We start from the raw sequence: 19,946 nt of genomic DNA on the forward strand, positions 1-19,946 counted from the left end.
CCAATTTGAAGTTCCGTATTTATATAAAATTGTAATATAATATAGCCAATAACAAATATATCTAGCTATTATCTTCCAACTAATCAATACATAAGTTGCAATTGTTTGAAAGGAAGGTGACAGAAGATTACAGAATTAGAATTTATTCATAACAATGTCCATGTAATTTATCTCCTGTATCAATTTAGATCTTATACTTTTAGTTTCATTAATTTGTTCATTTGAATTGTCATATTGATTCATCAAATTAATAATATTATTTAGAAATTGAACAAAAATTAAAGAACGAAACAGTCTATTAACTCTCCTCAAAGTAATTGAGGAGTTTTACATCTAATTAAAATGGTGTATTTTCTTTTGAGCAGATCATTTTGCGATTAATTTTTATCTAATTTCTTAACAAATATTTTAATTAAATTAAATTGACACAATATAAAAAATTAAGAAAAGAAAATTCACACTACTAAAATGATAAGGACTAAATTAATACATGATGCAAATTAGAAAGAACATAGGTATAATTTGCCTAAAAATTTATACTAGATGATAGGATTAGATAGTTGAAATAGTCCACCGAGAGAGAGAGAGAAGCAATTATTAAAAAAAATAGAAATGGGTGTAGTTGTTGAAGAATGGTTCATGGTTCATTCTTGAAAGATGTGTAAAAGGAAAAAAGTCCCCATTGAAGACTTGGCATCGTCAAAAATGTAATGACAAATTCAAATGATCTGATCTATCTATATCTATAAATACGTAGCCTCTTTGCCATGCTAGATATCCATCACCCTCCTCTCAAGCAATTGCAGTTAGGCATAGAAATTCCAATTTGCTTCAATTAAAAATGGCAACTCATTTTTTCTTTGTAACCATAGCCATCATGGCCTTGGCCTTTACACTTGCCTTTGCTTCTGATCCAAATCCTCTACAAGACTTCTGTGTTGCTGTCAAGGACTCCAAATCTGCTGGTATACTGTATATGCTCATCTCTATCTCCCAACTTTATGCCTTCCAAATTATATGTTTCGTATCATTTTGGTTACAAACGTATTAATTGTGGGATATTTCAAGAAGATGGTTAAAAATTGGTTTTTTAGCTTTTTTGGATATTTTTTTTGAAAAAACGTGTAAAAAATATGAGAGATGGTGTGATTCAAAATGAATTAAAAGTTAAAAAAGTGTCTTTTCACCCACTTTTAAAAAAGGCCAATATCAATTTTGTTTTCAAAGCATTAAATGTATATTCAAATTGTCTCTCTAGCTAACATCCCCAGTATTCGTTTGGTTCCTAAAATATACACAATGTTTCATTTTGGCCCTTAATATTTTAATTATATTAGTTTTATTAAGAGTTGGTTTTCATTTTCTTAGATGTCATCATGTAATATTATTGAAAGTTTGTTTCTCTTGAATAAAAAAAAAAGAAGAAGAAAGTTTGTTAGTCTGTATAACATTTTCTTTCTTTCACCCAACACTTACTGAAGCATATCTCCAATTTCCTTTTTATGCAGTTTTTGTGAATGGCAAGTTCTGTAACGACCCAAAGCTCGCCAAAGCCGATGACTTCTTCTTTTCTGGCCTCCTTACCCCTCGAAATACGTCAAATCCAATTGGATCGACTGTCACTCCTGTAAATGTTATGCAAATCCCAGGCCTCAACACTCTCGGCATCTCATTAGCTCGCATCGACTTTGCACCTTACGGTCTTAACCCACCCCACACACACCCTCGAGGAACTGAGATCCTCGTGGTCTTGGAGGGTACCCTCTACGTCGGTTTCGTAACCTCCAATCCGGAAAATCGTCTCTTCACCAAGGTCTTGTGCCCAGGAGATGTTTTTGTGTTCCCAGAGGGTCTTATTCACTTTCAGTTTAATGAAGGAAAGACGAATGCAGTGGCTATTTCTGGTCTGAGCAGTCAAAACCCTGGTGTTATTACCATTGCAAATGCGGTATTTGGGTCGAATCCAAAGATTTCTGATGATGTTCTTGCCAAGGCATTCCAAGTGGACAAGAAGGTGGTAGACTATCTTCAAGCTCAATTTTGGTGGCCCAACAACTAAAGAAATAAATGAGGAATAGAATCCACGACTCTATTACTTGTTAAACTTTAATCATATATTACTTAATATTGTATGAATAAGTGGTTGGCTATGGATGATTTCCTTACAACTTTTTTTCCTATAATTTTATAATAATGAAGTTTTTAAATACATCTATCTCTCTCAGATATAATGATGGAGATGTCTTGATCTTTTTCTAGTGTCCCATATTGAATAGTTAAGAGATAATGAGCAATTGTATTTTTAATGGTTGACATGATTGTAGCCTAGCTCACTAAAAACTCGAGACGTTTGGCAAGAGAGTTTTGGGTTAATTTAACCACTACCGGACAAAAAAGGCAAAATCAACCAAATGGAGACAAAAGACAAGCACGTGCTTGGCAAGAGAGTAAGCCACGGTATATTTACCAAACTACCCCCACTGTTGTTCTGATTGAGAAAACCAGTACAATCACCTCTCCCTCTCTCTCTCTCTCTCTCACACACACACACGGATTTTTCTTCACCTGTAAAAAAAGGCTTTTGAAGAACGAAGAAATACCCAATCAAATCTCAACCCAAATCCCATCTCTATCTCTCTCTCTCTCTCTCTCTCTCTCTCCCTCTCATCACCACAAAATGACAAAAATGTAAATTTGAAAAAAAAAACAACAAAAATACGTCTCATTTAAAAAAAAAAAAAAATTAACATTTGCCACGTAATTTAAAAATAAGTGAAACACATGAAAAATCATTTTTGAAAAATAAAAACAAATTAATGTATACAAAAAAAAATAAAAATGACAAAAACGTAAATAAATATAAAAAAGAACAACAAAAATATGCCTCATCCAAAAAAAAAAATTTAAAATGAAAAACAGAAATTAGCATTTGCCACGTAATTTAAAAATAAATAAAACACGTGAAAACTCATTTTTTAAAAATAAAAACAAATTAATGTATGCAAATAAAAATAAAAATGACAAAAACGTAAATTAGAAAAAAGAACCACAAAAATACGCCTCATCCAAAAAAAAAAAATAGAAATTAGCATTTGCCACGTAATTTAAAAATAAATGAAACACATGAAAAACCGTTTTTGAAAAATAAAAACAAATTAATGTATACAAAAAAAATAAAAAAGACAAAAACATAAATTAAAAACAAAAAGAACCATAAAAATACGCCTACTCCCAAAAAAAAAAAAGAAAAAAAAAGAAAAAAGATACAATGATGCTGACTATCACAGTGGACGGCTAGGGGTTCAAATGTAAAACATCATGGGCAATTCGGTCATTTCACATGTGGACACCTTCCCAAAAAGTCAAAAAGTCAAAAAAGTCAAAAAGTCTTTCCCAAATCGGGCTTTTTAACCCCAGGCTAAAATAGTTAAAAAAGCCAAAAAGCCAATCCACTTTCCAAATGACACCTCTATAAGCCACGATGACAATTATATGTCACTTAAAAGTGTAAGCAAACTTTTTAAATATAAGGATTCTCAAATATAAATAGCATTTATTCCATGAATAAATATAAATGTAAAAAAATTATAGTGATAAATAGTACATCTCATTAGTTAACCATCAGTTGACCAATTAGATTTATGAATATTATTATTACATCTCATAATATATATACCTGCATTTTAATGAAAAGAATATAATGAGTTCTTTAATTTTTTTTTCCTGAGTGAAATAAAGTTTTTAAATAATTCAATTATAAGAAGGAAAAAAAAAACATTTATTGAAACTTAGAAAATCGTGTATATAATTATACACATAATTTTTGAGTTCGAATCATCTAAAGGGACCACTACAAGTTTGTCCGTTCTTTAACTTTAGGGTTTCAGATACCCAGTTATCAAAAACAACAAGAACAATAACAACCAAAAAAAAAAAAACGCTTGTGGATTTAGTACACCTTCCATTGTTCCAAAAAAGAAAAAGAAAGAAAACAAATATTTATTATTTAATACTTAATAAGAGAAAAATAAAAACATCTTTTTGAGATAGCTTCTTGCAGCCATGATTTTGTCTTGCACCTTGATTTTTTTCTACTGTTCTGCAATCTTTGTTCTTTCTATTATTTAAATAAAATTCTCTTTCACTAATAAATCTTTTTTTTTTTTTTGAAAAAGCAGCTAAAATTTACTTGATTGTAATTTGTAATCCATTCTTCTTCTAAATTTTAGTAATTTTTTTTTTCTTTTTTTTATTTGCTATCCGTTAGTCCTAACATTATGTGTAGGTTTGACTCAAGTTAATTGATCTCGTGTCAAATTCAAATTCTTAAATTTACCTAACAATAAGTCCATGCACTATAACAAATTAATTTTTTAAAGACAAGAATTTAGGGACATAAGCACTTTTTATGAGTGAAATATTTTTGTTGTCAAAAGTGTCATTATTATATTTTTGGTGGCAAAATTAGACATTTAGTGTTGAACTGACCAAATTATTTTGTTCCTAAAAGTGCTGTTGTTAGCGGCATTTTTTAAATTTTATTGCCAAAAGTTCTTTTTTTTTTTTTTAAACCTTTAGAGTTGACATTTTAACAACTATTCTCGCGACGATATAAATTGATTTACAAATTTTTTAACAATAAAATTTTCACTTTTGGGGACAAATTTATTTCTTGAAACTATTACAGTGATGGTTGCAGCTTAAGAAGCATTCATCGTGGAATTAGGCGATACACTAACCATAGAAGACTGGGTAAAACGACTTATACCCGTGGTATTGGAAATTATTGTAAAAAAATTTTAGCTAGTACACTTGCTCATAAAAAGGAGGTCCCAAAAAAGAAACCCAAAAGTAACCATATCTCTCAATAAAAAGAACCAACAAAAAAATTCTATTGTTTCAAGAGTATTCATGGATCAGGATATCCCAAAAGTACACGTATCTCATAAATTTGGACAACCAACACCACTTCACTCAATACTTACAGATTCCTTCCGTGAGTGTTTAGTCATTACATCTGTGCATATTATCTGTCCAAAAATATATATATATATATATATATATTTATCTGTGCATACTATGATTGAATTTGCATTCTTTCTAGAAAAAAGAAAATATTTTAACTAATAATATGTTAAGAATACTATGACCTATTTTACTAGCTTAAAGTACATTAAAAAAAAAAAAAGGATCTTTATCTTAGCTAATCAACACTACTCTACTTAGCTAGTTATTTTAGATCATTATTTTTAGTAAGCATTCTTTAAGAAAAGATGAAAATGGACGAGAGAAGGAGAAGGAGACTGAGGAGTGAATCATTTTTTAAAGTTTTAGCTAGTGATTTTTGACAAGCCAAAAGTTGGAGAAAGTAAAATAATTAGGCAAATAGCTAACCTATTGGAGACTCAAAAACGTGTGATGGACTAGCTAAAATACCTCAATGGAAGAATTTAGCTAGCTTGTTGGACTTATTTTTAGCTTAAATTAACTAACAAAAAAACTAGTGAGAGCATCTCTTTTTAATATTTCGCTCGGTTCTCGAATTCTAATATCATCCATTTGGAGAGTTTAACCAAGATTGAAAAATCTAAAAATCTCCGAGATATTAATTTGTAATTATGTATTAATTTTAAACAGTAAATAACCATCCCAATTAAACAATCAAAGACAAATTGATACAATAATTTAACAAAAATCACAATTGGAGCACCTCCAATTGTGATTAAAAAAATAACTGGCCAAAGCCACAAAACAATTCACTAAGAAGACAAAAAGGAATTATACAAGTGTACCCTCAATTACCTACCGAATTCACGCCTGAATTAAACCGACTTCTATGTGCCTCTTTCACCACCATCTTCACCTCGGAATTGTCTTGCCCAACATTGAATTCACAATGCCGATGTCGAATCCACGATGATGAGCCACTCCTGAATCCACCAAAGCTTCAAGCCCAAGTTTCTCAGAATCCACCAAAGAACAACTCTCTTTTTTGTAAATAATCGAAAACAAACAAACCCTTGATGATATTGATATTAAGTACACGGATCGATTGATCACTTTTAAATCATCAAACAAACACTCATAAAGCACTATTCAATATAAAATACTTTGTATCTTGTTCCTCTCTGAAAATCTAGACAGCCCAAAACCTAGAAACAACAAACTGTGCACTTTATAGTAAACTGAATCACGAAGACCACTCAAGCACACATTTAACTGCTCGAGTGGTGTGAGCATAGGTGGCGCTAAATATGTAGGTTGATCACTCGAGTGCAACTTTCACCGATCGAGCGGTAATTCGGGTAGGATTTGCATATAAATACTCATAGCCTCACTAAAATAAAAGATCGAATAAAATTACAACTGAAAGAAGTTTTGTCAAACGGGAATGCTAATAACAAAAACTTAACAATCTGCCCCTTTGGCAATTCTGTGACAAAACACACATAATAAATAAAATCCTAATAACCCCAACCCATTACAACCAACAAAAACAAACTTCTTCCTTAAGGTCATGATCTGCAAAACAGTTATTAGTGCCACAAAAGTATATGAAAAACAATAGACAAATGACAAGATTATTTTGAAGCATGAGATGTAAATATGAATAGATGAAAATTGGAGATTTTTATAATATGCATAATGAATAGATGAAAATCTTAAGAAATACGCAAAAACACTCCAAATTTGCCCCTTAAAATTCTCCCCCCCTTTTTTGTCATGAATTGTTAAAGGAAGTTCAATCAACTAAAGCAAGAGCATAAGCACCAAATGCAAGAACATGATGATGTAAAAATTAATAGCATACGAGAAGTAAGTAATAAATAAGCAGTGCATAGTAACATGCAAATGAACTAACTTCAATATCTTTTACCAGACCAATCAATGTACGTTTATGCTAAAAAAAACCCTTACAATGATTAACCAAACTCCCCTTTACTTAAAGCAACCACAAACATTGAAAACAAGGAACAAGAAAAAAAATAATATAGTGGAGCAAGTAAGGAATTTTAGATTTGTACCTTAAAACATACAAGAATATTCAAGAAACACAATTACTTGAAAACATAATATGCATAGCCTCTAGAAGATTCCTCATGTAAAAATGTGATGCAACATGTGAAAAGTATAGATCTCATGATAAAAGTGTGTGTGTGTGGCTCTTGGAGTTCAACAAACACTAGATTCAAATCATAGTAGTAATCTAATAGCTGGACGTCTGGCAAGAGAATCTAACCACAACTTAGGAAAGTCAAACCACTAGGAATCAATGGGTATTTGTTGAGTAAATGCGAAGGCTCCCCCTCAATCAATGAATTATTATTATTATTTTTTTAATTTTTAATTTTCTTTTTTTCTTTTGCGCATTCATTGGCAGCTTTTACGTTAAAGAGTATGGAAACCGAATCAGAGAAGCATGGATACAATAAGGATAGCCTGGTTGGTGACTCTAAGATAGCCTTTTCCTCATGCCTTAACTACAAAGAACTGAGGGGAAATCTGTGGAGATGCAAAAACATGGAATGTGGTTAAGAGACTCAACATCACCCATGATGTGTTAGTATAGGTCAATTCCTCCAGAAATGCAAAATACACAATTCTAGAAGTCCATAGAGAAATTTGATCACTTATGCAGAAGAGTCCGATATTTGCTAATCCAAGAGTGTGTACAGAATGAGACATACTAATCAAAGTACACACACTCCGAAATGAGTAATGATCATAGAAAGCACACACATATTAACATGTAATGAATATTCTTATCAATTCCAATATGCACTAAAAACTTCTCAAAAATGCCAAGCTTGCAAAACCATACTAAGAAAATCTTTTTGGATTTTTTTAATATTATATATATATATATATATATATATATATAAACAAAGCAAGACAGATAACGAACAAGCACACACAAAATGACCTAAAAAGAAAAAAACAGATAGAAACCCGTAAACAAAGAGAAAGAAAAAAATGTTAGATCAAGTCAAGCTTTCTCACCCAAACCGCTTTAGTATTAACAATGTTGTGAGAATTGTGGTTCTTGGGTGATGTCTTGACGTTGTGGTTCGTTTCCCCTTTAATAGGAACCCATCTTGACTTGGTTTCCAACCTCCTACTCCAAGGTCTAGGCAAATGGAAACTCGCTTCATGTTTGATCTCAATCAAATCGAAATAAGAAGGTCTAAGTTGACCATTAACTTTATTATGACTAATGAAATGTCTCGTACCTCAAAAGGTATTAGAATTTCTTCTACTTCTATGAGACACTCTCCCATACAACTCATAATAATAAGAGTGAATATGACCATACATACCACAATGATGAAAAATAAAAACATGGTGTACCTTCTTTTCTTTGACCTTACTAACTCTGGGGAGATTAAGAAGTCCAACCTCTTGTTGAATCCTTTGCTCTTTCTTTCCTTGAGTTCTGATATCATGAGATGTAGATGTATTCTATTTTTTCTTTTTGTCACCACCAACTACAACTATTTTGTAGATTAATTGGCCTTTGGCATTTCTTATCAATCTCATCTCTTTCACTAGCCAATGGCTAGTATTTGTAGAAGAAATTTTGTACTATTTAATATTTACTCTCCATTTGTTCAACTAAAAATACTTTAATTTTATGCATTTTTTGATATTTAGTGTCTTTTATTTTTAGAAGGTAGAACCACGTTCAAATTGAAATATTATCAATGCTACCACCACCACCCTAACACTCTGGCGCCCACCACTACTACAAGTATTAATATGTTAGTTTCAAGATCACAAAGAAAGATAGGAATACATTGTTTATAATATATATATATATATATATATTTTTACCTAAAAATACCAAACACTCACTAATAAAAAAAAACTTTACAAGGTTAATTCACATAACGGTAAATACTTAAATTTGGCATAACTGCGCTTGTCTTACACATCTAATCATTAGTGACTCATCTATCTTGCACATCACTGGATCTAGAAAGTAGACGTATATATTATTTTTCTACATAATTAAATATAGTTAAAATAAATTGATTTTATAACTCAAATTATAAAAACTCAATAAAGTTGTAATGGTTACATAATTAAAGGAGTAAAGAACATTTTATTTTGGAAAAATTACGATCACCTCACTTGATGTTTGAAAAAAATACAATTAGTCCTACACTTTTGACATAATTACACTAATCTCTCTTAAGATTTTAATTTGCAAAACACTTAAGCCCTTTTCATCTGTTATTCGTTAGTTATACGAATAAAAAAATAATTTCCTACTAAAATGTATATAGCAAAATTCACTTCATCCTCTTGTAATTTGACCTCAAAACAATTTACCCCTCTATCATTTAAAAATAGTCAAAGAGCCCATATGTTTTGGATGATATTGCATCTAATCTTCCTACTATTATTTATTTTGTCAAACTTGATAGAATTTACAGAACACGCACCAACTTTGAGAGTGGATACAAAAAGCAATTTCAAATTGTATTGTAAAAGGTCAAATTTTTCATTTCCTCATTTTTTTCATCTTCTTCCTACTTCAAAACCCAAACCATACACGCAACAACCACATCCACTTCCCTCTTTCCCAACACCCACTTTTACAAATTGACACAATGATTTAACGTGAAAAAATCACAGTTAGAGCACCTCAAATTGTGATTAAAAAAACACTGGCCAAAGCCACAAAACAGTCCATTAAGAGACAAAAAGGAATTACAAAAATGTACCCTCAATTACCTAGCGAATATACGACCGAATTGAACTGACCCGTATGTGCCTCTTTCACCACCGTCTTCACCTCGAAATTGTCTTACCCAACGTTGAATCCACAATGCCGATATCGAATCCATGACGATGAGCCATTCCGGAATCCACCAAAGCTTTAGCCCAAGTTTCCCGAAATCCACCAAAGAACAACTCCCTTTTTTGTGAATAAACGAAAACAAACAAATGCTTAATGATGTTGATATGAAGTTCACGGATCTATAGATCACTCTTAAATGATTAAGGAAACACTCATAAAGTACCGTCAAATATAAAACACTTTGTATCTTGTTCCTCTCTAAAAATCTGGACGGCCTAAAACCTAGAAACAGCAAACTGTGCACTTTTATAGTAAACTGAATCGCGAAGACCGCTCAAGTGGTGTGAGCAAAGGTTGTGCTAAACATATAGGTTGACCGCTCAAGCGCAACTTTTACCGCTCGAGTGGTAATTCGAGTTGGATTTACTTCTAAATACTCATAGCCTCACTAAAATAAAAGATTGAATAAAATTACAACTGCAAGGAGTTTTGTCAAACAGGATTACAAATAACAAAAACTTAACAAAGTTAAACGAATTGGAAGATTCTAATAACCAAGAGTTTGATGGTTCATTGTTGTCGATCTCCTAGTTATTGATATGAGAACCTAGAGAAAGATCAAGAGAGTGTCATCATTATATAAGGAAGGAAGGAGGGAGGAAGGGAGAGGAAGAGAGCACTATTTAACAAACTCATTATTATAAAATCATAGGAAAACAATTTTAAGGAAATCATTCACAGCAAACCCACTTATTTATGCTAATTGCATCATATATTTGTTTAAAGTTCAACAAATAATAGATACATGGGTTCTCTATTGTTTATTTCTCTAGTTGTTAGGTCACCAGAATTGAGCTTGAAGATAGTCTACCACTTTTTTTGCCTGCCTAGAATTGAGCTTAAAGATAGTTGTGGACACCCCATTTTTGACCGCCCGCAAGACTTGGGCTCTTTGTCCTGTATACTCGATGATAAAAGTTACATTATGTATGATTTGAATTCTCAACGGAGGAATTTAAGCTCAAGCTCTGAAACAATCTCAAAACCTTCATATTTACACTATTCTTACCTTAGAAGTCCTTTTTGAACATTGTGCCACCCTACATCAAGCCTTAAACAAAGGAATAGGGGAGCACATTAGGGCCCGGTCGTGCCTCATTGAGGGCCAGCCGTGGCCATTTGGAGCCGGCCTTGCCTTTTTGGCGAGAAACACTATTCTAGGTGGAGATCAGCCAACTGTCTATTTTTGAAGATATTTGTGACCTATTTTACTCAAATTCTATAAATACGAACTGATCCCACTATGTTGAGGGTTAAAAAAATTTCAAAGAAGCAAAAATTCCTTTGAGAGCTCCTTTTTCCTTTGCAAGCTAGCTTTGAGATATTATATCATCCTTGAACTATATCTATACATTGTATACACCCTTAGAGCTGAACCTTAAGGCCTTGGTTGAGACTTGTGAATCATAATTCAACCTTGAGAGTGTGCTAGGATCAAGTTTGGTTTACAACCAAAGCTTGCTCTCTTCAAGAGGTATAAGCTTGTTACCTTTTCTCTTGCTTTCATTTCTGTCTCTTTCTATCTATTTCTTGTGTCTTTGTGTTGTTTTAAATCCATTTCAAGTGTTGGAACTTGGGGTTGAATAGCTACCAAAGGTAGAGAAGATTAACACCCTTTCTTGCACCCTACTTCGCAGCTCATCTCCTTAGTCTTACCACTATTTTTCTTGGCTTTCAAATTGATTTTTAGAGTTTAAAAGGGTTAAAAAACATGGTTTAGAAGTCCAAAAAATGAAGGGGTTAACCACATCTTCTTGCTCTTGTTTACTAGCCTTGTGATTCCTCGTTATTTCCTATCTTTTTGTTCTCTTTCACATAATTTTTAGCCACTATTTTTTTCAATATTAGGGGTTGTTTAGGGTTTTTTAATTCATTTAATTAGGTTATGCTTTGAGTACTTTGCTTGTTGTGTTGTACGTCCTCACGGCTTTGGGTGTTTAGGCTTTAGACATCGATTCATTCGAGTTGATAGCTTTTGTTTACTACTTAGTTGTGTAAAGAGTCTCATTCTAATAAGTTGATTTTTTGATTTTTTTTTTTTTTGACTTTTTTATATAAAAAAGTAGAGAAGTGATATAATCCAAAAAAGTCACAAAACACAAAAAAAAAGCTAAAAAAAAACTAATCTTCCCAAATTGCCCCATAATATTAATATCATATACTCTCATTTCAAACACAAATTACAATCTCAGCCCTCTCTCACGCTCTCTTTTATTAGAGCCCAATCGTCGGTGAAGGACCCGGAGGCTTTCTCCGATCTCTAAAAGCTCGGCTCTGCCGCCATTGGTGATGTCTTCTGGTCGGTCAATCGAATAACACTTTGAGGAGCGTCGACACTGTCTCGAAGCTCAAAGGGCCGCCATGGTTGTTACCAAAGAAAACAGTATGAAAGGCTCGCATCTTGATGTCAAGCTTGTGAATCTGGTGGCTGCTCAGTCGTATAATGTTGGTACTTCAAGTCTCTGGCATCATCGTGATGCTTGGAATCGATGGAAACTTCACTTCTCCGCTGAATAAGGTGCTGGAGCTAGAGAAGGTGAAGAAAACCCTTAGCCTTAGCCCTGTCGCTACTCCTACTCCTACTCCTACCCCTGGCCTTAGCCCTAGCTCTAGCCCCGCCAATGATGGAACCACTGATTCTAGATTTGCTTCTCTCTCTCTCTCTCTCTCTCTCTCTCTCTCTCCATTTCTCTTTGTTTGTGTGTGGATCTACATTTGTCTTTTCAAAACCACCTTTGATTTTTATATCGATTTGTGATTTTGTGATTTTGGTTTATATTGAGTTTAGAAAAAGCTACATGTACTAAGAGTAAAGGTTGTTTAATTTTTATAGTTGTTGATGATGATGATGATGAGAAAACTGAGTGCAATAGGATGAGATTGCTCAGATCTTTTTTTTTTTTTTTTTGGATAGATATGTTCAAAATTTGAATAGATTTGTAACAGATTTTTTCAAATTTTGACTAGATAGTGCTTTGGTTTATTTCAATAACAAAGATTTGAACAAATAAAAAAATTAGCAAGTAGAATTTAAGAGAAAAAATTGAACATATAATAAAATTTGGACAGATACATTTAAATAGATAAGAGAAAAATTTGAATAGATAATAAAATTAGGACAGATATTCGAACAGATAAAGGTAAAAAATTGAACAGATAGTCAAAAATTTGAACAAATAGATATACATTAGAATAGATATAAAATAATTTGAACATATAGATATAAATTTGAACAGATAGTTAAAATAATTAAACAGATAAAAAAAGTTAATAGATAAATTAAGGGATAAAATGGGAAACAAAATATCCTTTAAAATAAATAAAAGGATTACTTACCAAATTAAAAAATAGAAATGGGTGTAGTTGTTGAAGAATCATTCATGGTTCATTCTTGAAAGATGTGTACCCCATTGAAGACTTGGTATTGTCAAAAATGTAATGACAAATTCAAATAATCTGATCTATCTATATCTATAAATACACAGCTTGTTTGCCATTGTCACGCCCCACTTTTAATTACTCGACGTCATTACCAAGTTCCTTAACTTAATTCAATTTCAGAGATAACATGCGGAAATAAACTCAAATGTTCAATTGGAAGTAATGAACAACAACTCTCTCATTCAAATGAAAACTAAATACAACATGAGCATCCTTAAATGAATTGCCCTCAGTGCTTACAACATTAAATAATCAAATGAAGGGTGTAACCCTTTTACACATATGGCATTCTGCCAACAACAAAGAGGCCCCGTGGCCAACAAATAAAAAGATCCAAATCTTGTAGCACCTCCTGCTAAATACCTGAAAAAGATTCAACAACGTGAGATGAACATATAGTCCAGTAGGGATCTCAACATGATCCTCAACAATAACAACATTACAGATAGCTATGATTACGAACACTCATTCTCATACTAGAATAATAATGTGACAGTTTATACAAAGTATATATATATATATGAACTTTTCTCGAAAACAACTATTTAATTCAACGCTATAAGTGATTCATCTTTCCTTTTTCCTTTCAATAACCCCCGTTCCCAATCTTTTATAACATTAACAACTACTTAGAAAAATAGATTCACAAAGCCCATTACTCTCTCCCATTTGCCACACATACAACAGATGTGCCTTTTCAAAACATATTTCTAAAATGTTTGATTTGCTTACACTTCCAAAAGATTAAAGGGCATTTCAGTTCAATCCCAATTCTATCATAGTTATCCATGCACACCTCTATAAAAAGGGAGATAACAACTCAACTACATGCATAAAATAAATCAATGAGGCAACTCGTCCCTCCAACACTGTAACCAATACAATCCACAATGTTTCCAGATACACTGAAACAATAACAAAACAACTCTGCTCTACTAGCTATATGCGTAGTAAGCCAAAGATACACTTCTCACAACAATCTACCAGTTTACCAGGCGCTAGCTGGAAGGGTATGGTACCTTAGATTATCAGCGCGTCAGTTCTCCAGGCGCTAGCTGGAAGGGTATGATACCTCTGATTATAAGCGCAGAGTATATGTATATGAACACATAGGTGTGTGGAGTCCATCCCCTATCTTCTCACACACACTGGAGTACAACCCCTCTCTTCTCCCCAACCAGTATACAAATATAATGTAATTTAGCATTTCATCACATACGATGTTCAATCAACAATGGTGTAATGTATACACAACAATTCAACGCAACCTTATCATCCTCCACCGATGACCAAAATCTCTAGATGCATGCATATTGTACATCTATTAACAGACCCAACTAACATGAGATTACAAAACTCAGCAACAACATGAACAAGGTAGTTAAAGCTATACCCCACACAAGTGTGTTCAACACTCAAAATACAACATTCCAATTTTCTTATACTTGTTTCAAAATACCTTACCCATTTCACAAAATGAATTCCACTTCCTTTGTTTTCACAAAATCATTCCCATGGACAAAAGCCATACCTCAATAATTCACTACATTCTTTTCAAAGCCATTTCGAACTAATTATGCAAATTAAGTCATAAACAATAAATTAGGGTTTTTCCTTCCTCTTTCTCAATATTGACCAAAAAGGCCCAATTAACATCAACAAACAACAATAACCACAATTTAGACTCAAAATACCTAAGTATTTGCCCAAAGATCAAAACCCCTCAATTAATTTATTAAATCAAATAAGAAAATTTAGGGTTTCCTCTCCTTTCAACAACCACATGCTAATTAACACTCCAATTAGCCCAAACCACAACTAATGATAATAAACCCAAATTCAACAACCAACCCAAGGTTCAGTCCCATGATTTTCACAAATCCAACATGATACAATTTTTATGCAATACAAAAACTACCACATGTCTATCTATAGACGAAGTATTGAAAAGAAACAAGGAGAATCCCTACCTCGAACGAAGAACACAAATGGAGAAGATGACCCAAAATCCAAGTGCTCCAAATTCACTATTTTTCAGATTAGAATGAAGCCCAAGCCGCCCTCTATCTTTCTTACAAAGAACTTAAGATGGATTCACACTAGAAGTAGATGAAAACCTAGAGAAAAGATGAGTTTAGAGAGAGAGAAATCGGACCTAGGGTTTGGAAACTAGAAGAGGATGAAAAACTGATCAAAAACCCGCTGCTGCCTATTTAAACTGGACAGGCTCACTCGAGCGAAGACTTGGTCGCTCGAGCGACCAGACACAGGAAAGCCTCGCTCGAGCCAAGAAAAGCTCGCTCGAGCCAAAAACTCGATGCTTCAGGTCTGCAACCCAGAAGCTCGCTCGATCGAAGAAACGCTCGCTCGAGCGAAGAAACCTTGGCTCGAGCCACCAGACACAAAACTCAACCCTCGCTCGAGCGACCAAACTCTCGCTCGAGCGACCAATCCAAATTCTGGACAGTAACACCTGGTTTCCAAACCCAACCAATCTAAAACAAACCTGCCCAACACATCCGATAACTCAAAAAGAGAAAATAAAGGATGACAACCACAATTATACATTGAGAGAATCCAGGGAACCTAAGTCCGGATACAACAACCAAAAGGAAAAAGACCGGGGTCGCTATAGCCATGCTAGATATCCATCACCCGCCTCTCAAACAATTGCAGTTAGGCATAGAAATTCCAATTTGCTTCAATTAAAAATGGCAACTCACTTTTTCTTTGTAACCATAGTCATCATGGCCGTGGCCTCTACAATTGCCTTTGCTTCTAATTAGGGGTGGGCGCGGGTTGGTTGCGGCCACGGAACCTCCAATCCGCCATCCGTCCGCCAATTCGGCAGATGCGGATTGAGCAGGTTGGCGTGTTGATGGATGGATGCGAATCGGTTTTGCGGTTTGAAATTTTATAAATTTTCAACATATTTCAGCCTGTGCACTTCAAAAAAAAAAAAGAAAATATTACAGTCAATGACTTAAAAAAGTATTACAATTACTATATGCCTCATCCAAAGAAAGAAAGTTTGAAACTTTAGAATATCACAATCACTGCATGCCTCATCCACATATTACAATCACAGTATGCCTCATCCACATAAAGTATTACAATCTGTGATTCTTAAAATATAAAAACAATTTAAACCACCAAAACCATGAACGGAGCAATAGAATAGATTATATGTCTCTGTATTGTTACATTTATATATATTTTTGAAAACAAAAAGCAACCATCATATATCATATTTTATATTTATTACTTTTAGAGTTAGATTTAAAAACCAAGAAATATAGATAAATAATACGTTTATTTTTTTCAATTCAAAAAATATATTCAAGTTGAAAACTTTTTTTCAACAGAATATTTGAATTCTTTTTCAATTGAAAACACAAACAAAATATTTAAACAAATTGAAAACACAAAGTCTTATAAATTACTAAGGGTGCTCGCGGTTTGGCGGTTCGGTTACGGCCAAAGGAACCTCAAATCCGCCATCCGTCTGCCAAATTGGCAGGTTGGAGAAAATTAATCCGCAACCGTCAGCTCATCATCACGCATTCGTCCAAAATGCAGCGGATCGGTTCAGTTCGATCAGTTTTGGTTGATCGGTATATCCGCTGCTCACCCCTTCTGATCCAAGTCTTCTACAAGATTTCTGTGTTGTTGTCAAGGACTCCAAATCTGCTGGTATACCATATATGCTCATCTCTATCTCCCAACTTTATGCCTTCCAAATTATACGTTTCGTATCATTTTGGTTACAGACGTTTTAATTATGGAGTGTTTTAGAAAGATGATTAAAAGCTAACTTTTTGACTTTTTTAGATTTTTTTTTTTTTTTTTTGAAAAACTGTGTAAAAAATATGAGAAATGATATCACCCAAAATGGTTTAAAAGTTGGGATGTGGCTTTTAACCCACTTCTCAAAAGAGGCATGTATCAATTTTGTTTTCAAAGTATTAAATGCATATTCAAGTTGTCTCGCTAGCTGACATGGCCAGTATTCGTTTGGTTCCTAAAATATACACAACAATGTTTCATTTTGGCACTTAATATTTTAATTATATCAGTTTTATTAAGAGTTGGTTTTCATTTTCTTAGATGTCATCATGTAACATTATTGAAAGTTTGTTAGTGTGTATAACATTTTCTTTCTTTCACCCAACACTTACTGAAGCACATCTCCAATTTCCTTTTTATGCAGTTTTCGTGAACGGCAAGTTTTGTAATGACCCAAAGCTCGCCAAAGCCGATGACTTCTTCTTTTCTGGCCTCCTTACTCCCCGAAATACATCAAATCCAATTGGATCGACTGTCACTCCTGTAAATGTTATGCAAATCCCAGGCCTCAACACTCTCGGCATCTCACTAGCTCGCATCGACTTTGCACCTTACGGTCTTAACCCACCCCACACACACCCTCGAGGAACTGAGATCCTCGTGGTCTTGGAGGGTACCCTCTACGTCGGTTTCGTAACCTCCAATCCAGAAAATCGTCTCTTCACCAAGGTCTTGTGCCCAGGAGATGTTTTTGTGTTTCCAGAGGGTCTTATTCACTTCCAGTTTAATGAAGAAAAGACCAATGCAGTAGCTATTTCTGGTCTGAGCAGCCAAAACCCTGGTGTTATTACCATTGCGAATGCAGTATTTGGGTCGAATCCAAAGATTTCTGATGATGTTCTTGCCAAGGCATTCCAAGTGGACAAGAAGATGGTGGACTATCTTCAAGCTCAATTTTGGTGGCCCAACAACTAACAAAATAAATGGGAATAGAATCCACAAATCTATTATTTGTTAAACTTTAATCATATATTACTTAATATTGTATGAATAAGTGGTTGGTTATGGATGATTTCCTTACAACTTTTTTTTCCTATGATTTTATGATAATGAAGTTTTTAAATAGTTCTCTCTCTCTCTCTCTCTCATATAATGATGGAGCTCTCTTGATCTTTTTCCAGTCTCCCATATTGAATAGTTAAGAGATAATCAGCAATTGTATTTTTAATGGTTGACATGAACGTAACCTAGCTCACTAAAAACTCGATCTTCTCTTGATATTTAAAAAATGGTAAAAATTTATATGAATTTTAAGGTCAACTTAAAATAATCCAACTCTATCAGCCACGATGACAATTATATGTCACTTAAAAGTGTCACCAAAGTTTTTAAATATAACGATTCTCAAATATAAATAGCATTTATTGCATTAATAAATATATATGTAAAAAAATTATAGTGATAAATAGTATTTCTCATTAGTTAACCATCACTTGACCAATTAGATTTATGAATATTATTATTACATCTCATAATATACATGCCTACATTTTAATGAAAAGAATATAATGAATTCTTTAATTTTTTTTTCCTGGGTAAAATAAAGTTTTTAAATAATTCAATTATAAGAAGGAAAAAAAAAACATTTATTGAAACTTAGAAAATCATGTATATAATTATATAGACCATTTTTTAGTTCGAATCATCTGAAGGGGCCACTCTAGGTATGCCCATTCTTTAACTTTAGGGTTTTAGATACCTAGTTAGAAATAAAAAAATTAAAAAAAAAGTTTGTGGATTTCCATTGTTCCAAAAAAGAAAAAGAAAGAAAACAAATATTTATTATTTAATACTTTCGTTTGGCAGCCTTTTATTTTAACTAAAATGTCAAAAAATCATTATAAATTGTCACACCACTCTCTCTATTTTTCTGTACATCTTTTCTTAAAAAGTCAAAAAATTACTAAAATAACTTGTTCCCAAACGTTTGAGTGAAAAATAAAAACATCTTTTCGGGATAGCTTCTTACAGCCAGGATTTTGTCTTGCACCTTGATTTTTTCTACTGTTCTGTAATATTTGTTCTTTCTATTATTTAAATAAAATTCTCTTTCACTGACAAATCTTTTCTTCTTTTTTTTTTTTTTTTGAAAAAAGAAATTCTAAAATTTACTTGATTGTAATTTGTAATCCATTCTTCTTCTAAATTTTAGTATTTTTTTTTCTCTTTTTTATTTTCTATTCATTAGTCCTAACATTATGTGTACTAGGTTCGACTCATGTTAATTAATCACGTGTCAAATTCAAATTCTTAAATTTACCTAATAATAAGTCCAATGCACTATGACAAATTAATGTTTTAAAGACGAGGATTTAGGGACAAAAGCACTTTTTAGGAGTGAAATATTTTTATTGTTAAAAGTGTCATTCTTATATTTTTAGGGACGAAATGAGACATTTAGTGTTGAACAGATCAAATTATTTTGTTCCTAAAAGTACAGTCGTTAGTAGCATTTTTAAAATTGTATTGCCAAAAGTTTCTTCTTTTTTTTAAAAAAACTTTTTGTTTTAACAACTATTATCGCGATGACATAAATTAATCTACAAAAAAATTTTCTATAAAATTTTCGCTTTTGGAAACAAATTTAATTCTTGGAACTGTTGCAGTGATGGTTGCAGTGTAAGAAGCGTACATCGTGGAATTAGTCGATACACTAACCTTAGAAGACTGGGTAAAACGACTTATACAGTGGTATTGGAAATTATTAAACAAATTCAACCACTCTTAATCATATATTATGTTATATTAATATAGAAGTGCTTGCTTTGGGGTCTTAAAAATTAATTTATAAAAA

General features: G+C 32.8%; 2 protein-coding genes across 2 annotated transcripts; both read left to right on the forward strand.

Annotated features, from left to right (window-relative positions):
• The first annotated feature begins 632 nt into the window (after nt 1-632).
• On the forward strand, nt 633-2,209 carry LOC114295102 (putative germin-like protein 2-1). The gene is made up of 2 exons (XM_028239293.2): nt 633-965; nt 1,509-2,209. Exons 1-2 carry the CDS (start codon nt 842-844, stop codon nt 2,057-2,059), a joined length of 675 nt encoding a protein of 224 aa, XP_028095094.2. The 5' UTR covers nt 633-841; the 3' UTR covers nt 2,060-2,209.
• A 13,808-nt stretch (nt 2,210-16,017) lies between these two features.
• Nucleotides 16,018-18,067, forward strand: LOC114295113 (putative germin-like protein 2-1). Its single transcript, XM_028239304.2, has 3 exons — nt 16,018-16,081; nt 16,940-16,999; nt 17,517-18,067. The coding sequence occupies exons 1-3, from the start codon at nt 16,018-16,020 to the stop codon at nt 18,065-18,067; spliced, it is 675 nt and encodes a 224-aa protein (XP_028095105.2).
• The last annotated feature ends 1,879 nt before the right edge of the window (nt 18,068-19,946 follow it).

The sequence above is a fragment of the Camellia sinensis genome, chromosome 5 (genome assembly GCF_055761805.1).
Source record: "Camellia sinensis isolate YWXY chromosome 5, ASM5576180v1, whole genome shotgun sequence".
NCBI classification, from domain to species: Eukaryota; Viridiplantae; Streptophyta; class Magnoliopsida; order Ericales; family Theaceae; genus Camellia; species Camellia sinensis.

What these genes read in the sequence shown, in the direction of transcription:
- LOC114295102 (XM_028239293.2), top strand. Translation starts at nt 842, where the DNA reads ATGGCAACTCATTTTTTCTTTGTAACCATAGCCATCATGGCCTTGGCC. An exon ending in CAAGGACTCCAAATCTGCTG is followed by an intron (nt 966 to 1,508) that starts GTATACTGTATA and finishes CTTTTTATGCAG; the next exon opens with TTTTTGTGAATGGCAAGTTC.
- LOC114295113 (XM_028239304.2), top strand. Translation starts at nt 16,018, where the DNA reads ATGGCAACTCACTTTTTCTTTGTAACCATAGTCATCATGGCCGTGGCC. An exon ending in GGCCTCTACAATTGCCTTTG is followed by an intron (nt 16,082 to 16,939) that starts CTTCTAATTAGG and finishes CGCTGCTCACCC; the next exon opens with CTTCTGATCCAAGTCTTCTA. An exon ending in CAAGGACTCCAAATCTGCTG is followed by an intron (nt 17,000 to 17,516) that starts GTATACCATATA and finishes CTTTTTATGCAG; the next exon opens with TTTTCGTGAACGGCAAGTTT.